Source organism: Miniopterus natalensis, chromosome 1 (genome assembly GCF_054644295.1).
Source record: "Miniopterus natalensis isolate mMinNat1 chromosome 1, mMinNat1.hap1, whole genome shotgun sequence".
Taxonomy (NCBI): domain Eukaryota; kingdom Metazoa; phylum Chordata; class Mammalia; order Chiroptera; family Miniopteridae; genus Miniopterus; species Miniopterus natalensis.
The window spans coordinates 187,151,969-187,164,349 of record NC_142081.1 but is presented as its reverse complement, the minus strand read 5'-3'; the positions used below and the strand labels follow the sequence as shown (position 1 = coordinate 187,164,349).

At 34.7% G+C, this 12,381-nt stretch overlaps 1 protein-coding gene across 3 annotated transcripts in view; it reads left to right on the top strand.

Moving 5' to 3' along the window:
* STIM2 (stromal interaction molecule 2) overlaps positions 1–12,381 on the top strand; it is a 135,801-nt gene that overhangs the window by 115,158 nt on the left and 8,262 nt on the right. For 2 of the 3 annotated variants that reach the window (XM_087827903.1, XM_087827911.1), the window contains exons 6-11: positions 1,337–1,514; positions 2,046–2,223; positions 6,442–6,609; positions 6,866–6,889; positions 7,297–7,397; positions 7,640–7,878. In XM_087827903.1, coding sequence (XP_087684029.1) covers positions 1,337–1,514; positions 2,046–2,223; positions 6,442–6,609; positions 6,866–6,889; positions 7,297–7,397; positions 7,640–7,878 — 888 coding nt within the window. The remainder of the gene's footprint in view (positions 1–1,336; positions 1,515–2,045; positions 2,224–6,441; positions 6,610–6,865; positions 6,890–7,296; positions 7,398–7,639; positions 7,879–12,381) is intronic. The other variant, XM_087827909.1, reaches the window with a different exon arrangement.

Sequence of the window (12,381 nt, the reverse complement as noted above, 5' to 3'; positions counted from 1 at the left end):
TGATCTAGAGCCTGAGCGGAACCTCTCAGTCTGAGGCAGAAATAGAACAAAATTCTTTTGAGACTTTAGCCTTGTGTAGTGCATCTCTTTCACTGGAGGTGAGGGCATGCACCCTGGAAACACATAACCCTGAGGGTCTCTGGCATAGAGCATGCTTTTATCACACTGTGTAAACATATACGGACCCTAGACTTATAAGCATAGGGACTTGTTATTTCATCTCATCAGACATGCAAAATGTCTTCCTGCTGGAGGCCTGGGCAGTTAGGCAGTTTTTCCAGATATCTCTTTGGAGCAAATAATGTATTTTATTGTGTTATCATTGTGTCTCCAGAGAATCCCCTGAAAATTAGTGAGTATTGACTATCCTAATAAAGTTCCTAATAAACTAGGAAATTATTTGACTAGTGATTTCTGTGTTTTGTATCACTGAAGGCAGTGGCCCTAGCTCCTTACTCCTTACTTAGAAGCAGTGCTGGGGGTTGCTGTTTTGCCTGGTTTGGTAGGGAAGGCCGTCCTATTCTTTCTTTCTAGTAACCCATATATCTCTGGCAAATAGCCATTTAAAACAATATCATTATGGTCATTTAACCCATAGTTTCTTAACCTTGGTGTTATTCACATTTTAGGTTGGATAATTCCTAGGTAGTTTTTTATAGAAGCTGGGTGAGTGGGGACAAGATTATCTTGTGCATTGTGGGATGTTTCACAACATCCCTGACCTCTACCTACTAGATAGACACCAGTAACAACTCTCCCCAATTCCTTTGACTCTCTTTCCAGTTGTGACAAAAAAAATTGTCAAATGTTTGCTGGGGAAAATATCACCTTTGGTTGAGAATCACTGATTAGCCTCAATTAGTTACATGGCTATATGCTTGGGGAAGATGCTTTTTGGTGAGTAATTAGCATACCAGTTTGTTTATCAAAGCATCACAGCTGCCTAACTTGCTGAAGGAAGGAGCTGGAATGTAATGATGATGCTCTTTATGACTCCTTCACGCAGAGGACCATTCTCAGTCCATGATGGGAGGTGCTGGTGCTTTTCCAGGGTTCCCTGGACTTTTGTTACTACCTCCAAAACCAGCAGGGGCATGATGCCTCCGTGTTGGTTTATCTCTGTCTCCTATAAGTCTGGTGTATCAGGTAGTTAGAATGAGCACATTGATTATTTGAAGAAAGGATTTTTAAAAAGCTAGAGCTTTTATATAGGAGGGATATCTTGACCTTTTTTTGGTTGGTTTTATTTTTAGATGCCTACTAGTTAAAGAAAGGGTCTCTGGGTATTGAGATTCTGTTGCACTCAGAGATCAATGTAACCGCCCTCCTCCCCTAGGCCCTCCTCACAACTGGATGAAGGATTTTATTCTCACAGTCTCCATAGTAATTGGTGTTGGAGGGTGCTGGTTTGCTTACACACAGAATAGGACATCGAAAGAACATGTCGCAAAAATGATGAAAGACTTAGAGAGCCTACAGACTGCAGAGCAAAGTCTGATGGACTTACAAGAGAGGTAAGTAAAACAAGCTGTAAGTCTTGTTATTTATGTAGGAAAACACAGTTTATGAAAATTTAATATGGACACGTGCATACACACATATTTGGGTTGACACACACATTAGGAATGTGTGTACACTTCATATATATGCAAAAGTATTATATTTTTATAATTACAGATTTCTTACGAAGGTATGCACTAGGGAATAAATGGCTAGAGACCAGTGCAAATCAATCATAAACAGGTGGAATTACATGTGGAGTTAAATTATATTTTTGACATGATTTAAATAAATATGTACTTCTTAAGAGTCTCTTTGCTGAAGACTATTGCCCTGCTATCCCTATATTTTTTATCTCAAGATAAGCAAAATAGCTGTATATAGTAGGCTTCCTGATGTTTTATTATCCAGACTTAAGGTTAATAGAAAATTCTGTGAATTTTGATTGAAACATATCCTATTTCTTGATACATACTTATTTTTCATTTAATACAATGAACCTTTGGAAACTTTTATGAGGAATTACATTTTTATTGTTCTGCAAGGCTTGAAAAGGCACAGGAAGAAAACAGAAATGTTGCTGTAGAAAAGCAAAATCTAGAGCGCAAAATGATGGATGAAATCAATTATGCAAAGGAGGAGGCTTGTCGGCTGAAAGAGCTAAGGGAGGGAGCTGAAAGTGAATTGAGTAGACGTCAGTATGCAGAGCAGGAATTGGAACAGGTATTTACGTTTTTAAAAAAATCTTTGTTAGAATATTTGTATTGCCATTCTGAGTTTTTTGCTTTTGTTAAATCTCGTACTTTTAGTTTCATTGTATACTCTTTAATCAAAGAATCATTTGTTCATATTGTTTGCATTGATCAAAGTCCTTATAGCAAAATAACAAAGTAGTAACTAAAAGAGAAAGTTACCATCATGTTCTCATTCATGAAATTTTATCTCATGCCATGTTAATTGTCTTGAGTTAACTTAAGGTGCTTATTTAAATGAACATCTGCAATGTTTCAGTTTTCAACTGTAACCTAGTAAAGGATATCTAATATTAAACTTCTCTACGAAGGTAAAGAATCTCTATTAAGCACCCATTTGGGTCCTGTTAAGTGGCTTTAGAGTATAATCTGTTAAAAATTCTGCGGTTGTCTAAAGGATAACCTTTCCAGTATTTGCTTCCACTATGGTTTGCTTGAGATGGGATATAGGCATTCAGTCATTGACAGTCCTTTGGGTGGTAGTTCTGGAAGAATTTAGTTATAGGCAGATGTATTAGGTTTTTTATTCCTGCTATAAAAAATTAACACAAACCTAGTGGCTTTAAAACAACACATATTTATTGTCTTACATTTCTCAAAGTCAGAGTTTAAAATAGGTCTGCAGGGCTGCATTCCTTCTGGAGGCCCTAGGGGAGGATCTGTCTCCTTGCTTTTTCCAACTTCTGGGGGCTGCCTACATTTCTTGGCTCATAGCACCTTCCTTCATCTTCAAAGCACGTCACTGCAACCTCTGCGTCCATGGTCTCATCTCCTTTTGACTCTGACCCTTTCATTATTGTTAAAGAAACTGAGAAACAAAATGAGGATGAGAAAACTTTCTCAGGATTAGAGAGTGACTCAGTTGTAAGAACCTAGGTGTTCTACCTCCCACTTTATTTTCTGCATTGTTGCCTTCTCAGTCAAGTGCTAAATAAGAAATACAAGTTATGCGATGAATGAATTTCAATTTCAACTGCTGAGAAAATGTTCAGTGTGCAATTACTATTTCCATTGAGTTTGACATTTTTGACTGAATGCAGCCATCTCTTTTTATTAACTGTTAACTATTCTTTCCTTCGTAACCCAGACATCTGTTTTTTGGACCTTTTCCCTGTAAGGAGTTTGTTCTCTTAAGTTGCCTCCTAGACATATTTTGCAGTCAGGCCCTATTTACCTGAAAACGCCTTCTGTAGAGAATGTAGTAAAGAACAGGGAGTTAACAACAACAACAAAAGGCCTAGATAAAATTATAGTGTTCAAGAATTAGATATTTTGCCTTTTACTTCTGTGAGAACTCCCTGCCTGTTCCCATCGAGACTTCTAATTCTTGGTTTGTTCCCAGAACTAAATTAAAAGCTTGTTAGCTGTTTTTCTGAACTTTGCAGATAAGAAAGTGCAAATCAGAAAGCAGTAGTGGGAATTCTCTGCAAAGATAAACTGATAGCATTATTTTATAGGTGACTGCCTAGAATGCCCAAGAATCACCAACATTCTCATCTGAGGTTTTTGTCATAGAGACCTTGCATTCAGTAGACCCTAAGATTACCATGATATTACGTTCCAGTACAAACCTAATAATCCTAATGAGATACTGAGTCAGTAAGAAGTAGTTTAAAGGAAAGAAATGGATATTTAAAAAGAACTCTGTTCAACATGATTATAGAAATAAGAAACACAATGTTTATATGTGTTTTTACGCATATATTACAAATGGTTTGTTCCTAAATTTTAATCTTTACAATACATAGAAATTATCCTCATTTATAGATGAGATATGTAAAGAGGTTAAATAACTTGCCTTAGGTCATACAGCTATGGAGTGGCAAAAGCAAGATACTGCATGTCATATGCCAAAGCCCATGTTTTCCCTTACTGCTGTTAAAAAAGCCTTATTTATAGGAAGTAAGTTTAACCAGGAAATTAGTTTAAGTATAATGTCACACATTCACAGTTACACATAGTTTGAAGCATTACTGTATTCTTTCTGGGGGATAATCAACTTCTCAAAATTAGAAGGCAGGAAAATCTGGTACAGTTTTATATAGTGCTATTTTCCCTAAAACAACGTTTGGGTGAATAATAGGACCACTTTATATTTTGTGTAAATTCTTTTCATGTAAGTTATTTTGTTCTTAAAGCCTGAAGAAGCCTAATTCAGGACAAGTCATAGTACCCTATTCTACATGACACAGTAAGCCTCAGAAAGTAAAGAACTTGCTGAAGGTCACAGAGGTAATAACTAATAAGGTTGCATCTAGAAGCTAGGTATTCAGATGTTTAGGCTGTTTCTTTGTGTTACCATGTTTTTACTTATTGTTGTTTTACACTAAAAAGTATATAAATCATAATTATCATATTTTTAAACAATTTAATAATTCATCATTTGTGAAAGCTATTAATTACTCAATTTTCAATCCATTCCCCTATAGATAACAATATAATTCAAACTAAGGGTTGGAATTTAGGTCAAATGATAAACTTACGAATAATAGGAAAAAAAATAGTTAAAATAGTTGCTATTATTAGAAGGTAAGGATTTTTAAAATTTTGGGACATTATTTGACAGTCAATCAAAACATTGTTACACCTCATTTTATGCTAGAAATATGTCAGTTCTGTGTTAAATGTGTTCATTAAATTCCTTTAGGAGAAATAAATTTGTAGATATAACATTAAGGAAAGTATTAATGATTAAAGAAAAAAACTTGAGTAAATTTGTTCAGATTCTCTGTATAATTCGGTGGCAATGAAAATTACACAGTAATTTCAGCTTTAAAATCTTGTAAGAAGGGCCTGCAGCTCTACACTTTGTGGTATTATATAGACCTGCACGTCACAGGACCTGAGCTCAAATTCTCTCTTCCTGAGAGATTAGCAGGGACGCCACACAGCTTAGCCAAACTTCTTATTAAACACAGTATTGTCTCAAGCACATTGCACAGTGAATTGGGTCAGGCAAATGTTGCTTAGGATTTGTTTTCAGTGAGTAAGTGCTATCTTATCCTTGCTTTTAATATTTGTTTATTTGTCTACTTAGTGAATTTTTTTGTGAAATTTTTTAAAATTTTGGATTTAAAAAAATAATTTTTTACATTTTTTTTTTCTTATAGTATCTGACAGCTATTCTGTTTCTTTATTAAAAGTTGTGTATTGTAATCTTCTTAGTTTAATCTGGCACATGATAAAGTTTATTTAAATACTCTGGGTTTTCAGATCAAACATTTCCCTGCATGTTGGTTTAGGAATAGAGTTTTAGTTACGTTACTTAGCCTGAGGAAAATTAATTGGCAGTTATGGTGTTCCAGAGGCAGGATCCTCCATAGCCCACCCCTCTGAAGGCCTTGAGCGTGCGTATGTAATTCCATAGATTCCATCATGTGTCTATATATCTCTAGCTTGAACTCTTGATAGTTTAAGTGAATCATTCCTAGAATGGGTTGTCTCTTCCTTCTGTGCCCTTTTCTTAGTGACGCTTTCCTTAGGGGTATTTTCCTTAGCATTTAATACCACCTCACACACTTGGCATTGACTCCCCTCAAGGGCAGCTGAAAGAAAGACATGGACACTGAAGGCTATGCAGTTTCTCATGGAAAAATCAACTGGACTGTCACTCAGAATCTATTTTCTCAAAGTTTACAATTTATCTACTTCCTGGTATATTAGAAACAATGAACTTAATAGAAGTGGTAAAAGTGAGTGTGTAGTCAAGGAGCTACAGTAGGACTTTTTGGGAACAGTAGAAGGGGTAGTAGAACAGATATTCACCTATTTTGGACACTTAACACGTATCTTCATAAACAGATGCATTGAGAGGAGTGTGATCAATTTTAGTTTTTATATGCCCTGGATTTTTTCTCTCTTAGTGAGCCTGGTTATAAAAATATAAAAACTAATTATTGCAGCTTAAGATATATGTACGTCCCCTCTATCCTCAGGCTTTACAACTTTGCTTAGTGAATTTAAGATGCACTTAAAACTTCAGCTTTAGTTTTAATGTCAGAAATACATGTTTTAGACTTTGTGATTTAAAAAGATGTTTACAAAGAGTATAATAAAAGTGACTTTTTCTCTTATTTGGGTACTAAAATATCTTAATTTCTTTAAAAAAATTTAATTTAAATATCTTCAGAAAATAAATTTCTCTTTTCTTCCTTCCTCTCCCTCCCCTCCCTCTCGTCTTCCCACCCAGGTTCGAATGGCTTTAAAAAAGGCTGAAAAAGAGTTTGAACTCCGAAGCAGCTGGTCTGTTCCAGATGCACTTCAGAAATGGCTTCAGTTAACACATGAAGTAGAAGTACAGTACTACAATATTAAAAGACAAAACGCTGAAATGCAATTAGCTATTGCTAAGGATGAGGTACTCTATTATATTTCAAAACTTATTAAATTTCTGGGAGGATTAACCAGTTGGAATACAAAGATATGAATACATTTTTATTGCAGATTCCTTTCTTGAACTGGAACTTACTGCGTAAATTGACTCTCATAATTATAGGCTGTAAAGTAAAATTATTTAAGAGAGGTATATGCCTTTCAGAATTACCTTAGTGTGATTATAAATCATCCCTATTATCATTGTCATAAATGTTTTATACAGAGCTTTTCTCCTCTAGGTTGCTGCTTCATATCTGATTCAGGTTAGTAGTTACTAGAAATTAATGTCCAACTTTATTAAATTGTGTGAAATAAGATTAAGTCTTAATCTGATTTGTAGCAATAAAAACAACTCAGTTCACTCACTAACACCTCTATTGCAGTAGGATATTATGTTATTTGGTTAGTTTTAATAGAAAATTCAGGTTTTCCTGAACCACAGAAATAAGAGAAAATTCTCCAGAACTAAGTTTTGAATCATATTGTTTAGGTTGGGAAGCATGTTTGTTTTTTCCCTCATCTGTTTTCTTTTTTGGAAAATAGCACTGTATATTGACTAATAATTTTTCACTGATTTAATGATTAACATTTTCAAAACAAAATAAATCTCTTTAGTGTATGTGTGTTTTTTCCCAAACCTAGCCTTATTTTTCTCTCCTTTGGTTTCTAGGCAGAGAAAATTAAAAAGAAGAGAAGCACAGTCTTCGGGACTCTGCATGTTGCACACAGCTCCTCCCTAGATGAGGTAGACCACAAAATTCTGGAAGCAAAGTAAGACAGTTATTTTAGCTATTTGTTTATTTTCGCTATGTTGAAATATGTAATTTATAGACAATTTATATTTTAATTTGTTATTTAATCATGTATAATCACATAATTTATACTAATTCCAAAAGTGTGTAATTTCTTTTTGAAATTAGTTAGTTGCCATAGTCTGTTCATGTAGTTGCCTTTTCAGTGCCATATTAAAGACTCTCTGAAATAACAAATAATTCCTATGTTGGCTTTTCCAGGAAAGCTCTCTCTGAGTTGACAACTTGTTTACGAGAACGACTTTTTCGCTGGCAACAGATTGAGAAGATTTGTGGCTTTCAGATAGCCCATAACTCGGGGCTCCCCAGCCTGACCTCTTCCCTTTATTCTGACCACAGTTGGGTGGTGATGCCCAGAGTCTCCATTCCACCCTATCCCATTGCTGGAGGAGTTGACGACTTAGATGAAGATACACCCCCAATAGTGTCACAGTTTCCTGGTAAGTGGCGAGTTCAAAATAGAGTTGGTGCAGTTTTTAAAGTAACTTTATACCATGCCGTTTATGGAGCATTTACTTGGAAGTCTATGATAAAAATTTTGAACATTCTTTATTTTTTCTTTTTGTTGTTAATTTGTGTTTACTGTTTCAGAATACTGTATGAGGGTGTATGTGTGTGTAATACATCAGACATACTAAATCATTTGTATGAATGTAGTGGTGAGCTTTGAGGGGAAACATTCTCGCAGATGGCATCTTAATCTATAGTAGAAAGTAAAAATTAGGGGACGATCTTGTAAACCTGAGTTCCAATCATAGCTCTGCCACTAACTAATCAACTGTATGATTTTGAGCCAGTCTGTGATTTATTTAAAATTGAGTTGACATTCCCAGCAGGCATGATTTTTAATATTTTGTTTTGCTTTTCCACTTTTGTCCTTTTATTGAAAGCACTGAATCAGTTTACCTTCATCCAAAATTAAATTGTGTTTATCTTTAGAAAATCTTGTATATTATTTTTGTTGCTAGAAAGCAGAGTTCCTCCCAAAGGTAGTTTTGACATAGACAATTCCTTTGTTATACTCTAGTCTTTGAGAAATTTTACATGGCAAACAATACATTTTGCTAGGAAAGTAAAATTTAAATATTTTAGGTTGTATTAATAAATTTCAGAATTTATTAATAAATATTTGGACTTTTTGCAAAGTTACAGAGAGTTTGAATTTAAAATGGTGCATTTTGTGTATTAGAAATCATTTGAAAAAAGCTTTATTTTTATTGCCTGCCTCATTCATTTTCCCAACCTTTCTGACCTTTCTGAAGCAGTTATAGAACAGGAGTCCGAGGAATGGAGAGCAGAGGTTATCACTGATGGGTTGAAGACTTACATGAGGATTTTATCTTTGAGATAAATCATGACAATGAGCATTTTCCAGTTTGAGTCTTTCTGTTTACTTCTTTCCTGAAGTTGTGACTTAGAAAGGGTGCTAATTTTTAAAACAACCTTATGAAAGAAAACTAAATTTGCAAATAAACAGTCAGTGATTTTGTGTTTATGCTCATTTCTGTGGTTTTAATTCTCTGGCTTAATGGGAGGCAGATAATGCAAATAGATTGGGGAGGCACTGAACTTACAAGAGGAGGGAGGAGAAGAAAGATTGTAAATGGCGCAAATACTGATAGCGTGCGGCCTCACTCATTTCACTGGCCCCTTGCTGCAAGATAGTGTGGTTGCAAAGTTTTATCTAGATCTCGGCCAGCTTTGCTGTTTGAATATTGTGTTTATTTGAATTATATGCCCTAAGCTTGCCAAATATAACACTGATTCATAGGTATATGGTGTTGTTTGAAAAACATAGCTTTTTAAAGTTTTAGTTCTTCCTTAGAATAGGTAACTATGCAATATCAGAAGTGTGCATGAAGATATATTCCCTCAATTAACTAGATATTTTTTGTTGCTTTTTGTTTTTTAAAGTACTTTTTTGAGGGAAAAGATATTTATATGTGCATTAAAACACAACATTAAATATGAATAGTTATCTTCAGTTTTCAGTGATTGTGATATAGAAATTTGAACTTTTAAATATGAAAAAAGTACAGAAGTTGATTTTAAATTTAATATAATGTTTTAGAAATGCTGTGATCAAATTTATTATCTCTGAAAAATAACTCATGCCAAAGATTATACTTTGAGGGCTCTGCCTCCACCCAGTGGCACAACAGTGATACTCCACTCTGCCTACTTATAAAAGCATCATTTCTGGACCCATTAAATAAGAAACTCTTGGCAGTAGGATGAGGGTCTAGGGTATGATGAAGGCTCTTCATTATATACCCTCCTGAGCAGTTTTAAATTTGTACCATACGTATGTAAATTGTGTAAGTATGAATAATGACAAGGAAAAAAATACCTGTTATATTTGGCAAGCTTAGGGCATATAATTCAAATAAACACAATATTCAAACAGCAAAGCTGTCTGAGATCTAGATAAAGGGGGTGTTAAGAGCAAAGTAATATTGTAAAATTATACATACATAGCATAATAGTGTCTGTATTTAATTATTTGTAAGGAAAAAAGAGAAGATACTATCAAAGGTTAGCCCTGTGTGGATAGAACAGATGATAGTTTGTTTTCCTATTGGTACTTTTATAGTACTGCTGAATGTTCACAGTGGGAATGGAGTAGCAATTCATTTAACATATCTTATTATAAAGTCTTTCAGATATTCCTAAATATAATATGCTCCCCTACCACAAAGGTAAACAGATTTTAACACTTTGTGTTATTCATCTCTTTTTATTGAAATAAACCATTGTAGCTACAGCTAAACCAGATCACACACCCCCTTCCTACTCTTCTAAAGTTGTTTATCATTCTAGAGCCTGTTGTATTTGTATTACATGCAGGCATATCCATAAACAGTAGATAAAATTGTTATTTAAAAATTTACAGAAATATTATCAAACTGTACACATTGTTTTTCAACTCTTTTTTGTTCAAAACTATGTTTTAGAAGTTTTCCATGTTTATGTATAGATTAATTAAATTCACTGTAACTGTTCAGTATGAGTTAACCACAGTGCATCTATCTATTTATTTATTATAATAATAAACTATAGTTTATCCCTTTTTCTACTGGGATAGGTTCTTTCTACTTTTTTGCTCTTATAAAATAATACTACAGTGAGCATCTTTGTCTTCATCTCTATGTGCATACCTTTGAGAGTTTCTCTTGGTGGACACCTGGAAATGGATTGCTGAGTTGTTGGGAAGGCACCCCTTACTGGTCATTGCAAGTTGCTCTCAAAGTGGTTTTATTAGTTTACACACCCACCATATATGAGTACCTGTCTTCTTAAATCTTTACTGATACTTGGAATGGTCTGATTTGTTTTGAAATTTGAATGGGTGTTATCTAAAACCTTACTGTTATTAAAATTTTTATTTCCTTGATGACTACTGAGATTGAGTACCATATAATTTATTAGACATTTGTTTTTTAAACATATGCTTTCACTGAGGAATGTAGCCCATCTAGGCCCAAACTTTTATCAGAACGTTCATTTTCAGTTCCTATTCCTTACTCATGTGCGCTCAAGATGTCTTTTATATGCCCAAATTAAAAGCAAACCCTTAAGTTATTGAGACCGAAGAACCTCCGCAACAATTCCACCATCACTCACAGGCCTAGTAGTTCTCTCTTTTATTCTCTCTGTTTTGGCATCTGACAATTTTTTTCTTCTTCCTTGCCAACTCAGGTGTGCATTTAGAACAATTGTTGTATTTTATTCATCATATTGAAGTCTTTGAGGGTAAAGTGCATTGTTGCCCGGCTGGGCATGGCTCAGTGGTTGAGCATCGACCTATGATCCAGGAGATGGCAGTTTGATTCCCAGTCAGGGCACATGCTCAGGTTGCAGGTTTGATCCCCCAGGGGGGCGTGCAGGAGGCAGCCGATCAGTGGCTCATCATTGATGTTTCTGTTGCTCTCTCTCCCTCTCCCTTCCTCTCTCTGAAATCAATAAAGATATATTTTAAATAAATAAATAAATAAATAAATAAATAAATAAATAAATAAATAAATAAATAAATAAATAAATGGCATTGTTAAGGGTTGGGAAATGCTGGTCAGGTAATCTTTGACGGCCATGTTGCTAGAACCAGAAGTCCATATATTACTTACTATGTTTGGTTGTTGGCAGGGGGAATCCCTTATTACAAAATAAAATTTTATCTTCTCTGCCATAAGAAAATACAGTTTGCAAAAGAGGGTGATTTGTATAAATACAATTTGCTATGTTTCTGTTTGTAATTACTGATAATAGAATGAAAATTATCTCAGAAATAAATTTATATATAGTGAACTTTAATGTTTATTTAACTTCTCTTATAAAGCACAAGTGGGGTGGATGTTTACCTTCACTGGGAATTAATAATGGCCTGAACGTGTTGTAAAACATATTCACATTATGTGAAGAATAGCTTGTTGCAAGGTCAAAGTGCACTGCTTTTTAATACTGTGAGTTTTATGGTGTTATAACTGTATGCAGCCCTGTCTAGTCCTCTTAGGGCAACAAGGAAGAAAGGCCCTCAACTCCAGGTGTATATAACTCTAATACAGGGATTCATACACTGTTTTCAGACAAAAGACATGGCAACATATATAAGCAGAAAATTTTTGGAAAAGATTATATAGTTGTAAGTGGGACAAGGCGGAACTTTGAAGAAGTCTAGCGGGCGGGGGACAGGTAAAGGAGGAGGTGAGAATGTGGTTAGAGAGGTCAGAGAAGAGACAAGCAATAACCCTGTCAGGTGCCCTGGTCAGAAGTCACAGGAGGGCTCGGAGAGTCACTGGATCAAACAAGGAAGTAGACCATGTTAAGAATAGTGGCAGTGAAATTGTATGTAGGCATTTCACGATTTCTCTGAGGAATGAGTGAAGATGAAGTGGTGGAGAAGGCAAATAATTCTTTTTAAAATGTTTTTTTAAATAACTCTTTTT